Below are 19,500 nucleotides of genomic sequence, written 5' to 3'. Positions count from 1 at the left end.
TTATTTTTTAAAAAATAAATCATACTCTCTCTAAAGAGACTTTTTTTTTTTTTTTTTTTACAGAGTCTTGCTGTGTCGCCCAGGCTGGAGTGCAGTGGTGTGGTCTCGGTTCACCGCAAGCTCCAGCTCCTGGATTCAAGTGATTCTCCTCTCAGCCTCCTGAGTAGTTGGGATTAAGGGTGCCCACCACCATGCCTGGCTAATTTTTGTATTTTTAGTAGAGGCGGGGTTTCACCATGTTGGCCAGGCTGGTCTCGAACTCCTGATCTCAAATGATCTGCCCACCTTGGCCTCCCAAAGTGCTGGGGTTACAGGCGTGAGCCACCGCCCCCAGACAAGAGTCTTCTTAAGGAGGAGTCTTGAAGGTAATTTGCCCAAGCCGTGTGCTCTGTTAAGGGTGAGGGGAGGAAGGATTCCAGCTCATCTGGGAGAGAGTTCTAGCTAGTTACGTGGCACCAGGTGTGTGCGTTCAGTTCAGGCGGCCTGAAACCCCAGCCTGTGGGTGGTTGAGTAACGCCTGCTACAGGCACCTCTTCTGCACTGGAGAACACCAGCAACTGGAGCATCAGACCCACCAGGTACCTCCCCCTGCCCCGGCCAGAGGCCACAGCCCTCTGATGGGAACAGACGACAGGGGAGGCAGCCAGGGAAGGGCTTGGTCTGTGAGTCCCCTGCCCTGGCAAGGCGAGAGGATGCCAGATGGAGGAAAATCCCCCTGTTCTGCCTGCTTCTTGTAGTTATTGAGAAGGACCACATGGGAGAAACTACACGTGTGTTCTCAAACGGAGGAAGTTATAGACAGGATAACGACTATTCTCCCTCAGAAAAGACATCTCTGATGCCGTGGAATGTAGCAGAAAGCTCAGGGAAGCTCCTGAAGGGAAGGGAAGAGAAGGGAAGGGCAGTCATTTCGCTCCACCGGACACATTGTCTTGAAAGACACGCCTCTCAGCTGTGTGTCAGAGAATGCTGTCGTCATGCTGCAAAGGAAAGAGAAAATCTGCACCCGCCTTGCTGGTTTCACATTGCAAATATGGCAATACCAGCATCCGCTCCTTGAGGAATGTGTAGTCTGGAATTTAGCAATATTGATAACGTATTTTATAAGCCAACCTTGTTTTTTTAGAAAAAGTCTTTAGGAATCATTTAGGTGTCAGATTTTAAGTTGAAAATGAAAATGTGCATCAGCTTTTGCCGTGTTCAATAGTTTTGAGCCCTTCAGCCTCCAAATGCCTTTCTTCCTGCCTTTCACTGTGCACCGTCCTCACTCAGAAGCCAGAAGAGAGACCTGCAGGAAAGGCCCCCGGAAGGAAGGAAAGGAGGATGGGGGGAAGATGGAGGCTGTTTGGGCCCAGGTATCCCTTGTCTTACCCTGCAAGCAGATAGTTATAGTAAATTCGGTATTTAAAAATTAAATTTAGTCAAATAATGTTCTGTTGGAGATGTAACCTACAGTACATGTCTTTAACAGCCTGTGAAGAAAGCATCAGGATTTTTTTAGGTGGCCTCATTTGGAATGTAAAAAGTAAAGTAGAGGTTCCTCTTCAAAGACTTTCCTCCCCATCTAATTAGGAATAAATAGTAACTTCTCTTAGAAGCAAAATGTATTCAAAGACCTGTGTTAACATTCTTAAACATCTGCTAGCCGTAATAAAGAAATCAATGTACTTTATGTTCTTAGCTCCCACAATGTAGCCTAAATACTTGCCCTGGCATGCATACACACACACACACACACACACACACACACACACACACACACACACACACACACACACACACACACACACACACACACACACACACACACTTGCTGGTCCAAGTCAGCATTAGGTCATAGCCTGTTCCTCTTCCTTATCTGAAGGTGTTTTTACCTTTCTCAGCATTCCACAAGTTACTTCCTCCTTCCTTTGTTCTCCTCTGCCTTTGCCTCTTTTAAAAAGTTCTAAGTTGTTAGCCAATCGGGACAAATACAGAATGTGAGGCCCCGTTCCAGCCAATGGAAACCAGACACAGCAGTAGGGTGGACGCATCAGGTTATAAATGACCCTGCTCCTTTGTTCGGTGTACTCTCAAGGCAAAACTGCTGGCGAGTGTACCCTTTCTGCAGAAAGTAAAAATGGCCTTGCTGAGGAAATTAAATTATGTTGAAGTGCTATTTCTTTACAGCACCAGGGAACAAGCATTTCTAACAGGAATAATGGTGTGAACCCTCCCTAAGGAACACATTTGTAAAGTAAGTGAGAAAGAGCTCCTGAGCAAAGGACCTACCAGAAGGAAATCCCAGCACAGATACAAAATCAGACCTACACCTTTATGTTTGTACTCGCTTCTGCTAGCCCTGATGATAGAAACAGAGACAGGTTAAGCTCTGAACTTAGTAGGATGAATGTGAACTCTGCTTATGAGAATTAAACTAGTCTCTTGCTTCCACAGAGGCACCAAAACAAAAAAGAGTGGAAATTACAATGGGGGATGAGGGAGTCAATGAAGACTTCCGCTGTGTGAAGCCCAGAAGCAAAAGTAGATAATTCACAGTGAAGAGCTTTAAGTAAGGCCTGGGGAAGATAGAAAACAAAGGCTTTTCTCGACATACAAAGATTTGCATTTTCATTCTAAAATAATGGTTGATAACATTGAGTTTGGTGAAAATGGGTAATACTTAGATACATCAGCTCATATTCCTTCACAAGGAGCTGTGATTTGGACATCATAGGAAACAGAAGCAGGACCCACAGGGACCATTGTTGGGGTAGAAGTTTGAGATGAACAGAAAATGTCCTGCTATTTTAAATGAAGTATCAACCCATCTAGACAAAGAATGGAGAATTGCAGCACATGTGTTTGATAATGATAGCTAAGGAAAGGCTCTCTGTGGAGCCGCACACCCCTCGAGGAGCACTGCTGGGCATCTGCTAGCATGTGTCTGTATATACTGATTTGTTCTTCAGATAGTCTTTGGGGGCATTCTGTGAGCTGGTCTCTGGCAACAGGGATTCAGAGGCAGATAGAGCCTGTCCCCTACCTTCAAAGACTTGTGCCTACAGAGTCCAATGCAAAGGAAATTTTCTTTAATGGAAACCTCTACGGACTGCAGTGGGACCACCTCACTACCTGGGGGTGCTGGGGTGCTGGGACATCGCATGGTGGTGCTGATGTTTGAGCTCAGTCTTGGAGTTCCTCAGGTGGCCAAGGGCAAGGAATAGCTTTCCAGGGAGAATACTTAATCTGGTGAAGTCACAGAGACCTGAGAAAGCATGGTGTGGGCAAAACCTACATGTAGCTTAATGTGGTTAGTATGTAGAAGGCATTGGCAGGTTAGCTGGGAGTGGCTAGGGAAAAATGAGGTAAGGTAGGCAGGTCTGGGCCAGACCAACAAGAAGCTAAGCTGAGATAAGAAGGGGTGATGGGGATGGGGCTCTGAAGGATTTTTAAGTGGGGGAAGGGACACAGCCAGATTTGCATGTGAGGAAGATGATTCTGCTCAGCCCTTATGGTGAGTGACTGGGACTGTGGCAGGAAAAGGCCGGAGGACATGAGCACTCCTGGCCAGTTAGGATCCCTGTAACCTGGAGACTAAGGGGGTGTGGTAGGTGAGGGACAAGCAGCAGCCAAAGATGACCACCAGATTTCTGGCTGGATAGCTCCGTGACTTGTGGGTGAAAGGGTGAACTGAGATGGGGAAGCCCGAGATGGGAGCAGGTTTGTGGGGAACTGTGATTTCAGTTTCAGATGTGCTGAATTTTTGAGATTCTGTACACTCAGGTGGAAATATCCAGTGGGTGGTTGGAAATGTGCTAACACCTGCCAGACAATGACCATCCCCAAATCTTCACACCACCGTGATCCTGCAGATGAGCTCACGGTCAACGAGCAACCACAAAACTAATGAGGGCAGGGCTGGGATAGAAACCCAGTCTTGGGTCCAATGCGCTTCCCCCTATAGTTGCCTGCCATGGCTGCAACTTGCAACCAGCTGGGGGCTTTCAGAAAACCCACCTCCAGGCCCACTCTCAGAGTCTGACTGTGACGCACAAGCACAGGAGAGCAGGCTGGGTTGGAGAAGGAGACATGGGGTCCTTAGCGCAGAGGGAGTCATGAAGGCAGTGGGTGGAAGTAAAGTCAGAAAACCCAGCGAGGTGGAGCAGCAACAAGCCTCAAGAGGAGGGGCTGGGGCAGAAGGAGGGGCTGGTAGTGTCCAAAGTGACTGCAGGAACAGACTCAGTCAGTGAGGGCGGAGCTCACTGGTTCAGGCTCATGAGAGGTTCAGTGTGGCCACTGTGGAAGGAGTTTCTTGGAGGGTAAGGGTGGACGCCAATACCCAAGGCTCAGGAGTGAAGAGGAGGCAGGAGAGTGGGGATGTTGAGTCTATCCGATGGTGCATGGAGACTGGCAGTGAAGGGCAGGGAGCATGCTGGATCGTACTGCGGAACCAAGGGAGTGGTAGTTATTCAGGAGTGTGTGTGTTTGTGGGTGCTGCGTGTGTGTGAACAGGAGGTCAACCTGTGTACTTGCTGAGGCTCAGTGAAGAGGAGCTAAGGAGAGAGGTGAGAAGAATCCAGGGATCACTGATGGATCCAGGACCCGAGGTAGCGGAGGATGGGCCTCTGGAGCCCAGTGGACAGATCGGCCTGGGGTGAAAGGAAGGACACTGATTCTTTGACATCAGGGGCAAAGGCAGAGACTTCCATAAGCCCAGAGGTGGGAGATCAGATGTGGAGGGAGAGGATGTCTGATGGTTCTATGACGAAGTAGAAGGTAAGGCCATCGGGAGAATGAAGGTTAGCACCCAAAGACAGCCTGCAAGCTCTAAGAGAAACTGGAAGATGTTTCCTGGGTCCTCTTCCCCAACACTAGCTCAATATCCATCTTCATCTCTTTTTGTATGGCCTTGACTCCAAGGTCATGGCTCCATGACCCCAATTTTGATGCCCCTCATTGGCCCCATGGATTTGAGTTTGTGTTTGCTCTGCAGGCCACCCCTTTCCTTTTGCCTTGGCTACCTTTAGTCTACCTTTACAGCTCTTAGCAATCCTGCTGCTTCAGCTGAAAATGTGTTGACTCCACTGCAGCCCCTGGAAGCTACGCCCCCCAACACCCTGAACTGGCTACAGGCAAGCCAGGGTCAGCCCCTTGCTCCCACCTCCCAGCAAGGGGAGAGGCAGGTAGGTGACTGGACCCAAATGCAACTTAATTAGAAGGCTTTGAATCTTTACAAATAAAAGATTTCATGACATATTCATGAATGCTTTTCTGAAGGGTCAGATCATGTTGAATTTGAGATGAGAACCAGATGGATGAATACACAGTGGGTGAAAGGTGTGACGTTGAAGGGATAATAATCACAGAGCTACATTTTAAGTAGGACATTCTCCATCTCTGCTTTTCTTCCCTAGTATTTAGAGGTCATGGATCTCTTCTCAAAAACAGATTAAAGGTGCAAGGACATAAATTAATATTCAAGAGATAAAAGTTGAGTACACTTACACTTCTGTATCCTCAGGAACTGGGGGTGACTTTATGTGAGAGCAAGAGACCGCATACTTATTTTGGCTGATCTTAATAAGTGCACTCCGAGGGCAAAATTCCTGTAATAGCACCAACAGAGTTCACTCAGTTTAAATCAGAAATGTCCACCATTCAGATATAATTTTACACTAGCTCAACCCATTATAATAGCTTCTAGTCATTATCCTATTCAGGGTGACACTTAAAAGAGCAGTTTAAATTCAGAGCCTCACTTGATAATTATTTGCTGAATAAAAGTCATCAGAGTCCTCTCTGTCATTTCTCCATATTCTGTATCAATTGCCAAGTGTACCCACGTAAGACACACACACACACGTGCACACACACGTGCACGCACATACACCTTCATATAACCACCTTCCTTTCTATCTTTACTTCAGCCTTTGGCCACCACTTTTGCTGACTAACCCACCTTCAGCCTCTTCGGGTCTCCCCAAGTCCCTATCAGAACTGTCTCCAGTATCCTTCCCCACCCCCCGACGCTGCCCCCACCACCCTCCACCCCCGGCATGCCACTCTAGCCTCCAGGGCCCCACACCCTGTAGGTAAATTCCAAGGTCCTTTCCTGGACTCTGCGGCTTCCCCTCAGGGATCCTAGGTCAACTGCCTCATCTGTCCCCACACCCTAGGGCATGCCTGGGGACATCTCTTAAAACATCCCTCCCTTTCGCAGTTGATATGCCCAGAGTTGTCCCACACGCCAGGGAGAGGAAGGCTCTGCCCTTCCAGATGCTTCTCTACTGCTATCCAGACAGCTTCCGGAAACTCCATTTTCTCCAAGGGGTTTTTTTCTGGAGTGATTAGCAGACACCTCCTTCTCTGTTCGCCCTGTTGGGTTGGATACAGGGCTCCAGTGGCCGCTGGCTCTGACGGCCTTTCTCCTTTGCCCTTAACCCTAAACTTCATTTCCCACGCCCCTCTCCCTGATGGAACTACCTCGTGCCACAGTCAAGGATGTACTGGATATTTTCATTCTGTATTCTAGGTAGCTGGGCACGGTAGTTTAAAGGGTAGGCCATGGAGCCAGATTGTCTGCATTCAAATGCCTGCTCAACACACCAGGTGTGTGCTTTAACTTCTGGCTTCAATTCCTTTTCTGGAAATCAAGATAGTAATAGTCTCCACCTCACGGTGTTCTGAGGATCCAAGGGTCCGCTCTGTGTAAAGCGCTTGGATTGGAACGCATGGCGCAGAGTAAGGTCCTAAGAACCAGCCACCGTTACCTGGCGTTTTCCTCACCAATCTAGTTCACTTGTGGGTCTGTTCTCCAGGCATGTTAAGTCATCCATGAAAACAATGTCATTTTCCATTAGGAATGTCGTTCATTCAAGTAATGTAAAAAACAATTGTGAGACCCTTCTCTTCATCAGGGGCTGTGCTGGGAGGGACAAAGGTGAACAGACGTGGTCTCTGCCTTTAAGGGTTTAGAGGCTGATGAGGAAGCCAGTTCGGCAAGAGCAGTGTAGTGGACAGGAGGGCCTGAGGGCCCTGCAGGAAGTCACGATCAGGCAGAGTCTTTAGGGTGACGGCAGTTTAGGGGAAAGGAGATGGGGGAGGGCAGCCAGGAAGAGGCAAGAGCCTGGGACTCGGAAAAGCCCACCGCATTCAGGAAGCAGTGAGCCTTCCACGTGGCTGGAGGTCAAGCTCACGGAGCAGGCTGGGGCCACACAGGGGTCCGGGGGGATTCTCCCTGAGCGTGACACGAAGCATGTGTGTGGGTTGGGCAAACGACATCATCAGTTTTGTAAACTGATACAGAATTCTTCTAAAACTTTTAGAAAAATTACGTAGAGAAATATATAATTAAGGAAGGATTTCTTAAACAAACACAGGGCGGAAGGAGAAGAGGGATACATTTGACCATATTAAAATTTAATGCTTCTCTGTCAACAAAAATTCCAAAGTTAAAAGACAAGCAACAGACTGGGGAAAACTGTCGGCTGCATATATTACCAAGAATTACTACCCGGATGACACGGAAGAAAAGACAAACGCCCCGACAGACAATACAGACCCTTAACAATTATCCGTCCAGTGAGCAAATCAGTCTAGAGGTGATACAGTTAATGGAGTCATTCCCACTTGCTGGCCCTGGGCAGTGCAGGAGGAAGGGATCTGAGTGATGCTACCAACCTCTGCAGCCACATCATCACTGCTGGTACCTAACACATGCCTGCCAGACACACAGACCTTCTACATCTTCTACATGTCTTCTCCTCAAGCCTCACAATCACCCCGTAGGGTACACATAGACAGATATAGATATCGATATGTAAAGAATTCATTTTATAGGTGACCAAACTGAGTATCGGGGGTGAAGCCACCTGCCCAATACAGAGCAGAGTGAACGTTCAAATAATTCAAACACAGGTTTCTTTTGTTTTGTTTTGTTTTTTAACTGTAAAGCCTGCGTTCTTTTCATTCTCCTCCACTTTGTCCCCATTTGCCCTTCTTAGTCTCCCAACTTCTGCCAACTCTGGAGGTGGTTCCTAGGTAAGTAGGAGATGGGGAACCAGGTAGTGGCACCCCAATACAGGGGACGCAGAGGAGAAGGAGGCACTTGGGGAAAGGGAGTGCACTGGCTTGCGGAGTGTGAGACGCCTGTGCTCACTCGGAGGGAGTGCTCCAGGACGACCCAGCTAGAAGCACAGGGCTGGAGCTCAGGGCAGCAGCGGGGCTGGCACTTCTGGCACAGAGGAGGTGTCCAGAGATGGAGGCTCACTCCGAAAGACAAAGGGAGGAGGCAGAAGAGGATAGCGCTGGGAGGGGCCCAGGAGGTGCCCAAGTCTGCAGGGCCAGCAGGGGACCTCAAGGCAGGGGCAGAGGAGGAGGAAAAGTAGGACAAGGACGAGGAGGAAGAGGAGGATGAGGACAAGGAAGATGGAGAGCCAGAAAGAGTGGTGCTCCAAGACCCTAGAGTGAGCCTGCCTCTCCGTCAAATGCAAAGCACGGTTCAGCCGTGGAAGCCAAAGGACTGCACAGCACAGGCAGCAGAGGCCATGGCCACCTCAGTGAGGGCAGGGTCTGTGTGGCACAGTGGGCAGGAGCCAAAACACAGGGAGTGGAGAGCAGGGCAGCAGATGCAGCCAGGGAAACCATTCCTCACGAAGCCTGGCAGTGCCAGGAAACAGCTTGGCATTGCCCGGGAGAAAGTCTTTTTCTAAATGAAAATCTACTTACTCTCCGGTTGTTACACTTCAAAACCGTGTAGAATTTTTCTGTGGCCTCATGCTTATTGGGAAGTGCTATGACAATGGCAGGGACGTAGAAGTCAAATCCTCTGGGTATCACAATTTTGGCAAACACATAATCTCCAACCTGCAGAGGAGAACACAGAGCAAATATTTTGCTTGTGGATTGTACAGACAATGTTAATAGAAGCTTGTTTTGTTTTTTTTTTTTTTTTGAGACGGAGTCTGGCTCTGTTGCCCAGGCTGGAGTGCAGTGGCCAGATCTCAGCTCACTGCAAGCTCTGCCTCCTGGGTTTACACCATTCTCCTGCCTCAGCCTCCCGAGTAGCTGGAACTACAGGCGCCCGCCACCTCGCCTGGCTAGTTTTTTGTATTTTTTAGTAGAGACGGAGTTTCACCGTGTTAGCCAGGATGGTCTCGATCTGACCTCGTGATCCGCCCGTCGCGGCCTCCCAAAGTGCTGGGATTACAGGCTTGAGCCACCGCGCCCGGCCAATATAAGCTTGTTTTAAAACACTACAAGGCAATTGGCAGGTACTGATGCTAAAATTCAAATACATATTTTTTTCTCAGTTAAGAAAGAGTTCCAAGATCCTCTGGGCTCATTGGGCCACGTCTGGAATTTTGTGATCAGTTTGGGAAGCCCCGTTGTAGTAGGACTTCACCAACTGACAAGGGGCCAGGGTTCAGCCAGCAAGATGGTGAGGGTTCTGGAAACCACACCCTGAAGAGACTAGTTGAAAGAACCTGGGGTGTTTGTCATGCAAAGATCCTCCACAGTGTCCTCATCTGCCAGAAGGGCTGTCACCAAGACGTAGAAAGGGAGAGGTTTGTTTAATGTCGCTCTAAAGCACACACCCAGAATCCATGGGTAGAAGTCACAAATGGAGAATTTGCAGGAGAAAAAGTATCTTGTGGAGGGACATGCGGAGGCTGCGGGCCCTCGTGCATCGTCAGGGGACGACAGCACGGTTGCGTGCCAGGGCTCTGACTCGGAAGCAGCAACAGGCCCGAGGATAAATTCTCCAATTCCCCCTCCAGCGCTTCTCCTCCAGGCTCACAATGGGCAAGACACAGCAGCAGGGTGCTCTGCAAGGATTTCCCTCTACTCCTGGGCCTCGAAGCTGGAATTAGGACCGTGGCAAAAGGATGAGCCAGACACGGCACAGCTTTTATGAGTTTGTGACCAGATGAGAACACATTAGTCTGGCTCATCCGAGGCAGGAGAACAGGGTCTGGAGTCAAGGAACTTAAGGTCAATTCGTGCTGACTTTCTAAGGCTGAATCAAGGGAAGCACCAAGTCTGGGGCAGGGAATCTGGGGCCCATTCATGATAATTTCCTAAAGTTAAATCAAAGGGAAAACATCTGGATCTGGGGCAGGGAACCTAAGACCAATCACCACGAACTTCCTAAAGCTAAACCAAAAGGAAAAACCCCATCACCCGGCGACGGGTAGCAAAGGATCAAAGGCCAGTCTCCCTGCAACCCTCCCCTTCCACCCCAGCTCAGAGGGAAAGGGAGTGTGCCTTGGATTGCCCAGAGGCCAAGCAGGGGCCATCCCTTCATCTGCACAGGGGCCAATTCACCTCAGCCTTTAATTAGCCACAGACCAAATCCTTCGTCCAGAAAAGCGGTAGTCCATAGGGACCTCAAAAGGAGTATTTAAAACCCAGAAATCTTTGTAACGGCGCCCTTGTGTCTCTTGCAGCCCATTCCCACTCTGTGGAGTGCTTTCTCACTTTAATAAATCCCTGCTTTCGCTGCTTCATTCCTGTGTTCCATTCCTCTGTTACTTTATTTGTGCATATTGTTTAATTCTTTGTTCAAAACACCAAGGACCTGGACAACTCATACTCACAGCCTTTCTTCCAGTAACACATGTGTGGAATGCACATTTGGGGTAACTGTGCATTACGACATCACCGTCTGACATCAGCTGATTACAGTGCCAAGGAAAATGCTACCTCTGCCCTTGTTATTATGTAATAGAATGGAATGGAATGGAGTGGAGTGGCATGGCATGGCATGGAATAGTATAGAATAGAATGTTTTGCAGTAAAAAGTGTCCACAATACTGGCAGCTACAGCAATGCCCTTTCCCCAACCTCTACTGTCTTGTAGAGGGACAAGGACCTCAAGGTGCAATGCAAACAAACCTGTGTAACCCTGAGCTACATAACGAGGAGCTGGCAGGTCAGCGGCACGAGCAAAGAAATCGCCAGGCGACGGGTCCCAGAACAGGGGCCGTGGTTCTTCCTGCCCAAACACACCCTCCCTGCAGGAGCCCGTGGAGGTTCAGCAAAGGGCCAAACAGTGGCCTTGGCGTTCTCGATTATCCAGAACTCTGTGGATGGTGAAAGGGGCCAGAACACATCAGGGACTGGGTACCTGGAGCAGTGGGCAGGGCATGGCGCCCCCCACAGGCATGATGAAGGAGGTGGACACGACCTTGGTGTCTCCATACCTGAAGCCCACCAGTGCTTGGGTGCGGCTCACACACTTCTTCACAACCCCTGCAAGGAAGCAAAGAAAACATAAAATGTAAAGACAAATAACATCCCTTCCCATAGGCTTGTGCCATCTTTCCGGCCACACTGAGTTATAACACTTTGCCTGTTTAAATCAGTGTGCCCCTGTGATTTCTCCAGCAGATAATGTTGGGTACCACAGGATGCCTACTGGGTTGACCAACTCAAAATGGTGATGCACATGCCTGGTCTGGGCACCCGCTGAGATGAGAACTGGCGAGAATGGACGAGATCTGTTCATCCTGCACCATCAGCCTCCGTCCTGACAGGAACATGCATCCTGGAAATAAAGATCCTCTTCCCAAACACGCCCTACCACCTGATATTTTCATTTACTTTAGCCCTATTTTCTTCCATAATACTTAAAGATAGAAAATACATGTTGTTAATTAAATTGTGAAAGTATAAAGGAAATATAAACTCCTATCCAAATCGGCTTTTCATCTGACTAGACTGAACATAATCGGCTTCCCCAAAATGTGCAGCTGAAAGGAACAAAGAAAAAAGAAGTAAGGCTGGACGTGGTGGCTCACGCCTGTAATCCCATAACCTTGGGAGGTTGAGGCAGGCGGATCACCTGAGGTCAGGAGTTCGAGACCAGCCTGGCCAACATGGTGAAACCCCATCTCTACTAAAAATACAAAAATTAGTTGGGCATGGTGGCACATGCCTGTAATCCCAGCTACTCGGGAGGCCGAGGCAGGAGAATCACTTGAACCTGGGAGGCGGAGGTTGCAGTGAGCTGAGATTGCATCATTGCACTCCAGCCTGGGCGACAAGAGCGAAATTATGTCTAAAAAAAAAAAAGAAAGAAAGAAAAGAAAAGAAAAAAGACATAAGAAGTTTCTTTTTTAGTTATACTGAAGGAGTGCATGATAGATACATAAGGTTGGTGTAAAAGTAGTTGTGGTTTTTGCCATTAAAAAAAATGACCGAAACCACAATTACTTTTGCACCAGCCTAATATATATACATATATATACACACATACATATATTATTTAATTATATAATAATTTTGTTATACCTTTCAATATAATTATTAGAATAGATTATCATTCTAGGAAAAGAAAATACCTGTGTTAAGATGCACATTTTTTGTCATTTATCTGACTTGAAATTTATCTTCCCATTAAAAAGGGATTCTGAACATTAAGGGGGAGATGATGACGTTGGACACCTCCCCTGGCAGTATCAGCTGCTCACGGGCCCTGATGGAGATAGAAATGAGCGTGGGCATCCTGGGTTCCCCAGCACGTGCTGCAGCGGCTCCCCGGTCCCGGCTCACCTGCCTGCTGAGCAAAGCCCTGTGTCCTCTCATGGGGCAAAGAGACAGCTGCTGATTTTCATCTTGATCCATGTGTCTTGTTTTAAATGGCCAAAGGAATGAATTTTTTTTGCAAAATATGCACACTCAGGCCAGCTTACCATTGTGTGTTTTCTGATCGGACTGAAATGTTTAATTTGGGTTTTGAAATATTTACACATTATTCACACATTTTCTACCATAAACTGGCTTTACCCTTTTAATCAGAAAAATAAATACTACCTTTTAGAAACAATTTCTATTCTGGAAACAAGAGCCGCTCCTGATTGAGAATCAGGGAACTTGTCTCCTGCCACGCACTGTGTGCCCCACGTTCCTCCCACGGCCCCGGGGAAGGGTCTGGGCTGCCACCACAGCCACATTGGCCCATGTGACTCTCTTCAAATCCTCAGCCTTTGGGACTTAGCAGTATCCAGGATCAAAACTGCTAGGCAGCTTTTCAGTTGTTTGCCTAAATTGAGAAGTTGTGACAGAGACTGTGTAGCCAACGAAGCCTAAACCATTGATCACTGACTTTCTTCTTTGGACCTAAACTTTTTGGACCCTTATAATGACTTCTTTTTAGTTCCTTTAATTCAGCTTCCTTCTCTGTAAAATCTCTGTAGATGTGAGTCTTTGTTCAGCTCCAGAAATGAGCACAGTTTCTTATGGTCTGTCTTCAATCTGGCCTCGCGGGCCCTGCACTCTGGGCAGCTGGAGGGCCCAGGACTGGCCTTTCCCACTACTGCTAAGCCTCTGTACCTGCTCCTTCTCCATCTAATTAAGGGATTGCTACCATTTCTTGTGTCCTGATTCAAGATCAGCTCCAATTTTTGGCTTGCCTTACCCTGTAGTTTCTCTCTGTCTTCAGCCTTGAGAGGTGAGGCTGTGTCTCCCAGCTCTGAAATCTCTTGGACCTGCTTGAGGTCCTGGGCTCTGGAGGCTGGCCAAGCTGAAGAGCCTCCACTGCCCCCTCTTTCTCTGGGTGGCGGCTGGCGGGCCCAGAGCCTCCCTGGGGATGAGCTGGCTCCCTGCCTCAGTCAGGGTTGTCCTATATTCAGCTGGAGGAAGGGCCTGTGTTCCTACAGAGGCCTTCAGCAAAAATGCTGCGGGTGCTCAGGGCTCAGAGAATTGATGTCACAATCTGAGTAAACAGTGGAAGTCAGTTTGTGTGGTGAAAGATGCATGAATGGTTCTGAACCTTTGATCCAAACAGATTTTCTCAGGCTGGAGACTGGATTTTTTTTTTTTTTTTAAACCTTTTTTTTTTAGAACCTTCTGATATATAAAGCCCGGCTTGAATTCCATCTCTTCAAAAAGGCTTTCGCTCTGCTCCAGCCACAGCGTCCCTCCAGCGGCCCACTCCTGGGCAGTGTCATCCTTCACCGTCCTTGTGTCCGCTCCTCCTTCCAGTCTTGGAGGTTTCCTTTCTACCCGCCGTGCGGACTGTTGCTGCTTTGACTTGCTGTGAGAAGTTCTCAGCTGCCGTGAAACGGAAAGCAGCTCCCCGTCCCTGGGAGAGGAGGCAGTGTTTATCCCTACTCCTAGGAGGAGCTCTCACATGGGACGAAGAAAAACTCTTTCCGCGGAATCAGCAAAGGGCTGTACATCATCACATTTAATCTACACAGCAACTTACGAACGGTTTCATTGTTTTAAATCCCACTGGAGAAGACAGGGACGCTGAGGTGCAGGGAAACAAAGTGACTGCAGTCGGGTGGCCAGCAGAAGCAAGAGGCAGAATTCAAATACATGAAAACACAGGATTTTTTGACCTGAGCTCATTACACTTGAGGAAGCGTTCCGTTTTGTCCCCCTTTCCTTCATGATAACTTGTCCTTATGGCATAGTGCAGAAATCACCGGGGATTTCCCGAAGTAAAATGCTGCTTCTCACAGAACCACAGGAAGGATGACCCAATTTCCACAGATAATGATTTCAAACAAGGGTTGAAAATGTGTCTTCCTCCTTGTCTTTCGGCATCCAGATAAGCCAGGCTATCGCTCTGTACAACACAGTCATTTCCTCAACTGGATCACCCACACTGACCCCTGGAATAACGCTGGCCACAGGGAAATCCCCACCGCAATCCCAACGACGGTGGCAACAGCCCGCCTGGCCAGCTCTGCTTCCGCGTGGACCTGGCTTCATGTAGTGGACACCACAATCCAGTGACTCCAATCTTGCCTTCTGCTGAGGTGCATTTTAAAGTGAGCTGTTTTTTACTAAAAATGTTTAGGAGGTTTTTGAACAATAGTTATCAGAAAAGGAGCCACCAAGGACGTCATGCCTGTGCTCTGCAAAATTCTTTTTGGCCTTCTTTTTTTTTTTTTTTTTTCCGTGAGGGAAAATAGTGCCTCACAGTGAACGGATGATCTAAATTAACATCACCAGTGAGGGCAGGTGAGCATCACGTGCCTCTAGACTGGATGACCCAGGGGGCCATGACATACTTAGGTAGTATCCTGACAGGGAATGCTAACCTGAATCTAATCTAACCCAAATTGAGGGACATTCTATAAAATAACTGGCCTTATGCTTAAATAATGTCACTATCATGAAAGATAATAGGAAAGGCTAAAGAATGGTTCTAGATCAAAGAAGGCTAGAGACATGTCCACTAAATGCAATACATGATTCTGGGCTGAGACCTGTCCTGGAGAAAATAAGTGTGATAAAGGTCATTACTGGGACAATTAACAAAATCAAAATATACAGATTAAATAAAAGTACTATAATAATGTTACAGTTTTTGAATTTTCTGACTTTATTGTGGTTATATTAAGAGATTATTCTTACTCTTAATACACACTGATGTGTTAAGGGATAAAGTAACATGATAAATGTTGCCTAATTTCTAAGAGTTCAGAAAAAATAAGATGTGTGTATGTATGTGTGAAGACAGAGAATAAAATAATATATGTGATAAAATATGACCAAATGTTAAAAATTGGCAAATCTGGGTAAAGAGTATACTGGGGTCCTCTGTGTTATTCTTGCGACTTTTCTGAATGTTTGAATTTTTAATAAAAAACAACCATGAAAGTAAAGTTATTCCCAATTAAGGAAAAGATCAGGTGACTGGGGAGAGAGGGCACAAAAACTAGGCTCATGGAGATAACCCAGGCTGAGTCAAAGTTAGTTTACTACTTAGACACTAAGCAAAATTACCGATTATATGACTGAATTCAAATATTTCCTTCAAGTTCATTTATTGAAATTTAATTACACTGCAAATTAAAAATTCCTGCTTAGTCAGATCCCATGCGGCTGTTGGGAGTATAGTATGTACTTTTCTGCCTCTAACTGCACATTAAAAAAATTTCTGTTGTGGCCTCAGGCATTGCACATGGTCATGGTATTAGCCCTGTCTCCTCTACTCCCCCCGGTAGGTCTTTAGAATTTTCTCATCACACAAGCATGGTGCTGGGTAGAAATTTGAGCCATTCTACATTTCTCTGGGGCCTTAGCCAGCAAAGTGACACCAAGCCCCTAACCCAACCATTTAGAATCCAGTCTGTTTTAGGATTTTAGCATTTTCTATTCTCTTTTTTTTTTTTTTTGGAGACAGAGTCTCACTCTGTTGCCCAGGCTAGAGTGTAGTGGCAAGATCTCAGCTCACTGCAACCTCCATCTCCTGGGTTCAAGTGATCTCCTGCCTCAGCCTCCCGAATAGCTGTGATTACAGGTGCCCACCACCACATCCGGCTAATTCTGTATTTTCAGTAGAAACGGGGCTTCACCATGTTGGTCAGGCTGGTCTCGAAATCTCAACCTCAGGTGATCTGCCCGCCTTGGCCTCCCAAAGTGCTGAGATTACAGGCATGAGCCACCGCACCTGGCCTCACTTTTAGCATTTTCATTCGACTACCAGTTTAACCATAAAACCCTTTCCAAGGCTCAAATTCAGAAAATCAAAATTTCGCAAGCAGGGGTAGCCTTCTACAATCACCTCTTAGAAAATCTGCAACCCAGAGAAATGAAAGATTCCCAGCCCTTGTTGTAAAGAAGCGTATCACGCCTTAGCCTACGTGCTCATCCCAAGTGCTGGGATCCACATTTACTCTCGTTCAGGCAACTCCCAAGCACATTTGTCACATTCAAATAACCTGTCCCGTTAGTTGTACATATGTGCCTGCTGGAAACCAAAAATCCTGCTGAAGTACTTTTTTCCCACCTAAAGTATTATTCAATTAAATTTAAATAATAATTATTCTTTTAACTGTTGATAGATAGATCATGCCTATGAAAGGCCAGCTACGTATCTGCAATGTAATCTTTTTTTTTTTTGAGACAGAGTCTCACTTGGTCGCCTAGGCTGGAGTGCAGTGGCGTGATCTCACTGCAACCTCTGCCTCCCAGGTTCAAGCGATTCTCCTGGCTCAGTCTCCCGAGTAGCTGGGATTACAGGTGCCCGGCTAATTTTTTTTTTTTTTTTAAGTAGAGATGAGGTTTCACCACATTGGCCAGGCTGGTCTTGAACTCCTGACCTCAAGTGATCCTCCAGCCTCGGCCTCCCAAAGTGCTGGGATTACAGGTGTGACCCACCACACCAACCCTGCAACGTAATCATTTTGCCTGACAGAGCTTCCTCAAGGTTTTCTCCCAGTTCCCTTTTCCCTACGGACCCTTCCCATGATTTCATTCATGACTTTTGTGGTTATGTCTCCCAAATCTCTATCTCCAGACTCTAGACCCACATCTCCAATTGCTTCTCTGACATCTGCCTCTGGGCATCTTGCAGGCACCTGCAATTCGTCATGTCGCAGACACATCTCATTGTCTTTCTGTCCACACCACCACCTCCTGTAGGTACCACTATCTATCTACTGCCCCAAGCCAGGGGCCAGAGAGACACCCTAACCCCTTGGCATCCAGTCTTCACACAGCAGTGGGAGCCAGCTTTCGAAAACTTCAAATGTGATTGTGTTTCTCACTGCTTTAAATGTGGCTCTCATTGCCCTGAGGCTAAAGTGCAAATCCTCAATATGACCCTTTATGCATAGCCCTATGCTTACCTCTCTGAAGAGGTTTACTATTTCCACCCTTCCTTCTCATTTTAAGTTCCAGCCAGAATCAATTTTATTTCTCCAGATATAGATGATTTTCTTCGTTTCTAAGTCTTCACACATATTATTGTCACCATCCATGAAACTCTCTTCATACCTCCACCCCCTGCTGAATTGCAACTGGCTGATTCCTTCAGGGACCACTCCCCCAGGAAGTCTGGGGCAAACCTCTGAGGCCCAGCTATCCCGGTCTCATGGCCCTTCCTCCAACACACATGTGCACTCCACTCTGAGGCCTGGGCACCGCTGTTGTTCCTGCTTAGAACTCTCTTCCCCAGATAATCTCATGGCTTGCCCCACCTCTTTTAAGTCCTTATTCATATGTCACCTTCCCCAGGAGCTCTTCATTAACCACCAGATATAGAATCACAACCCTCACGCCGACATTCTCAACCCCATTTGTGGCTTGATTTTTCTCTATGGCACTGTATCTGACATATCACATATTTTATCTGTTTATTTCATTGCTTGTCTGTCTCCTTTAAGATGTAATCTCCAAAAAGCAAGAATGTTCATCTGTTTGCTCATACTATTAGACCAGTACTTTCAAAATATTACATACATACAATGCAGTAGATAGGTAATAAAAATTTATTTACTAAAAAATGAGAAATTAAAATAAGTGCATTTTTTTTCTGGCTACTTTTTTGGGGGACCAAATATGCTCATTTCATAAGCTGGCCAGAGATATTTCACTTCTCTTCTCTGTGAAAAGTGGACTAGCTCAGGCCAGCTCGTGAAATGTCAGTGTTCTAGCAAAAGCACAGGTTGAAACTTCTTTTCCCCAATATCAAATTATTTAACAAAAGCTTCACAAAATTAAAAAAAAAAAAACCTACCTGGAAAATAAAAGCCATTTTCATCACATCTTGCAATAACCTTCTGTCCTTTGAGGGGATCGGGTCTTTTTGATTTGGTTTTCTTTGTTGGATTTCCTTGCAATTTCTGTTGCTGAAAAAGACAAAACAGGAATAATTGATGAGAAAAACTGAATGCAGATGGTGAAAATGATAGATACTGGTTAGCCTAGTGATATGGTTTGGCTCTGCATCCCCACCCAAATCTCATGTTGAATTATAAGTTCCAATGTTGGAGGTGGGGCCTGGTGGGAGGTGGTTGGATCATGGGGGTGATTTAGCACCATTCCCCTAGTGCTGTTCTTGTGATAAAGTTATCAAAAGATCTGGTTGTTTGAAAGTGTGTGGCCCCTCCCCTTTCACTCTCTCTCTCATGCTGGCCATGTGAAGATGTGCTTGCTTCCCCTTTGCCTTCTGCCATGATTGTAAGTTTCCTATGGCGTCCCCAGTTGTGCCTCCTGTACAGCCTATGAACTGAGAGTCAATTAAACCTCTTTTCTTCATAAATTACCCAGTCTCAGGTAGTTCTTTATAGCAATGTAGAAGAAGCAGACTAATATACCTAATATACTAATTTTCTACTGAGAACCACATTACAGAAGAATTACAGAATATTCCTTTACTATATACTCCCTTTGGAGCCCTTTCTGCTTTATGTTAATTAAATGTTACTATTTTGGCAAGGGCAATATCTGCCCTCCACAACTTTTATACTTTAGCTCAAGGTACAAGGAGAACTGGATGAATAATTGAAGAAAAGGTAAATAAAGAAAAATTATATATACAACTAGAATTCCTGAGAGCAAAGACTACACCAGCACCATGACCAGCACTGCTGCCTTCCTAGAACAGTGAAAGGTAAAGGGGCCCTTCAACAGAAGAGTCCACTAACAACTTTGAGAGAGACAAGCATTGAAACATAGTGCTTTACAGAAATTCAATATCCCAGCCTACCTCTTCAGGACAAAGGAGAACCTTTATGATCGCTGACTTGCAAAGAGGAAAGAAGTCCATGGGCT

General features: G+C 46.6%; 1 protein-coding gene across 1 annotated transcript in view; it reads right to left on the bottom strand.

Annotated features, from left to right (window-relative positions):
• The window catches only part of VWA3B (von Willebrand factor A domain containing 3B), a 236,023-nt gene that overhangs the window by 4,714 nt on the left and 211,809 nt on the right, over positions 1–19,500 (bottom strand). The window contains 4 exon segments of the mRNA XM_005575037.5: positions 5,488–5,588; positions 8,710–8,847; positions 11,111–11,235; positions 18,464–18,575. Of these exon segments, the coding sequence (XP_005575094.3) occupies positions 5,488–5,588; positions 8,710–8,847; positions 11,111–11,235; positions 18,464–18,575 (476 nt within the window).

Source organism: Macaca fascicularis, chromosome 13 (assembly GCF_037993035.2).
Source record: "Macaca fascicularis isolate 582-1 chromosome 13, T2T-MFA8v1.1".
Classification (NCBI taxonomy): Eukaryota; Metazoa; Chordata; class Mammalia; order Primates; family Cercopithecidae; genus Macaca; species Macaca fascicularis.
The sequence above is the reverse complement of the archived record's forward strand: the minus strand, read 5'-3'. Positions and strand labels throughout refer to the sequence as shown.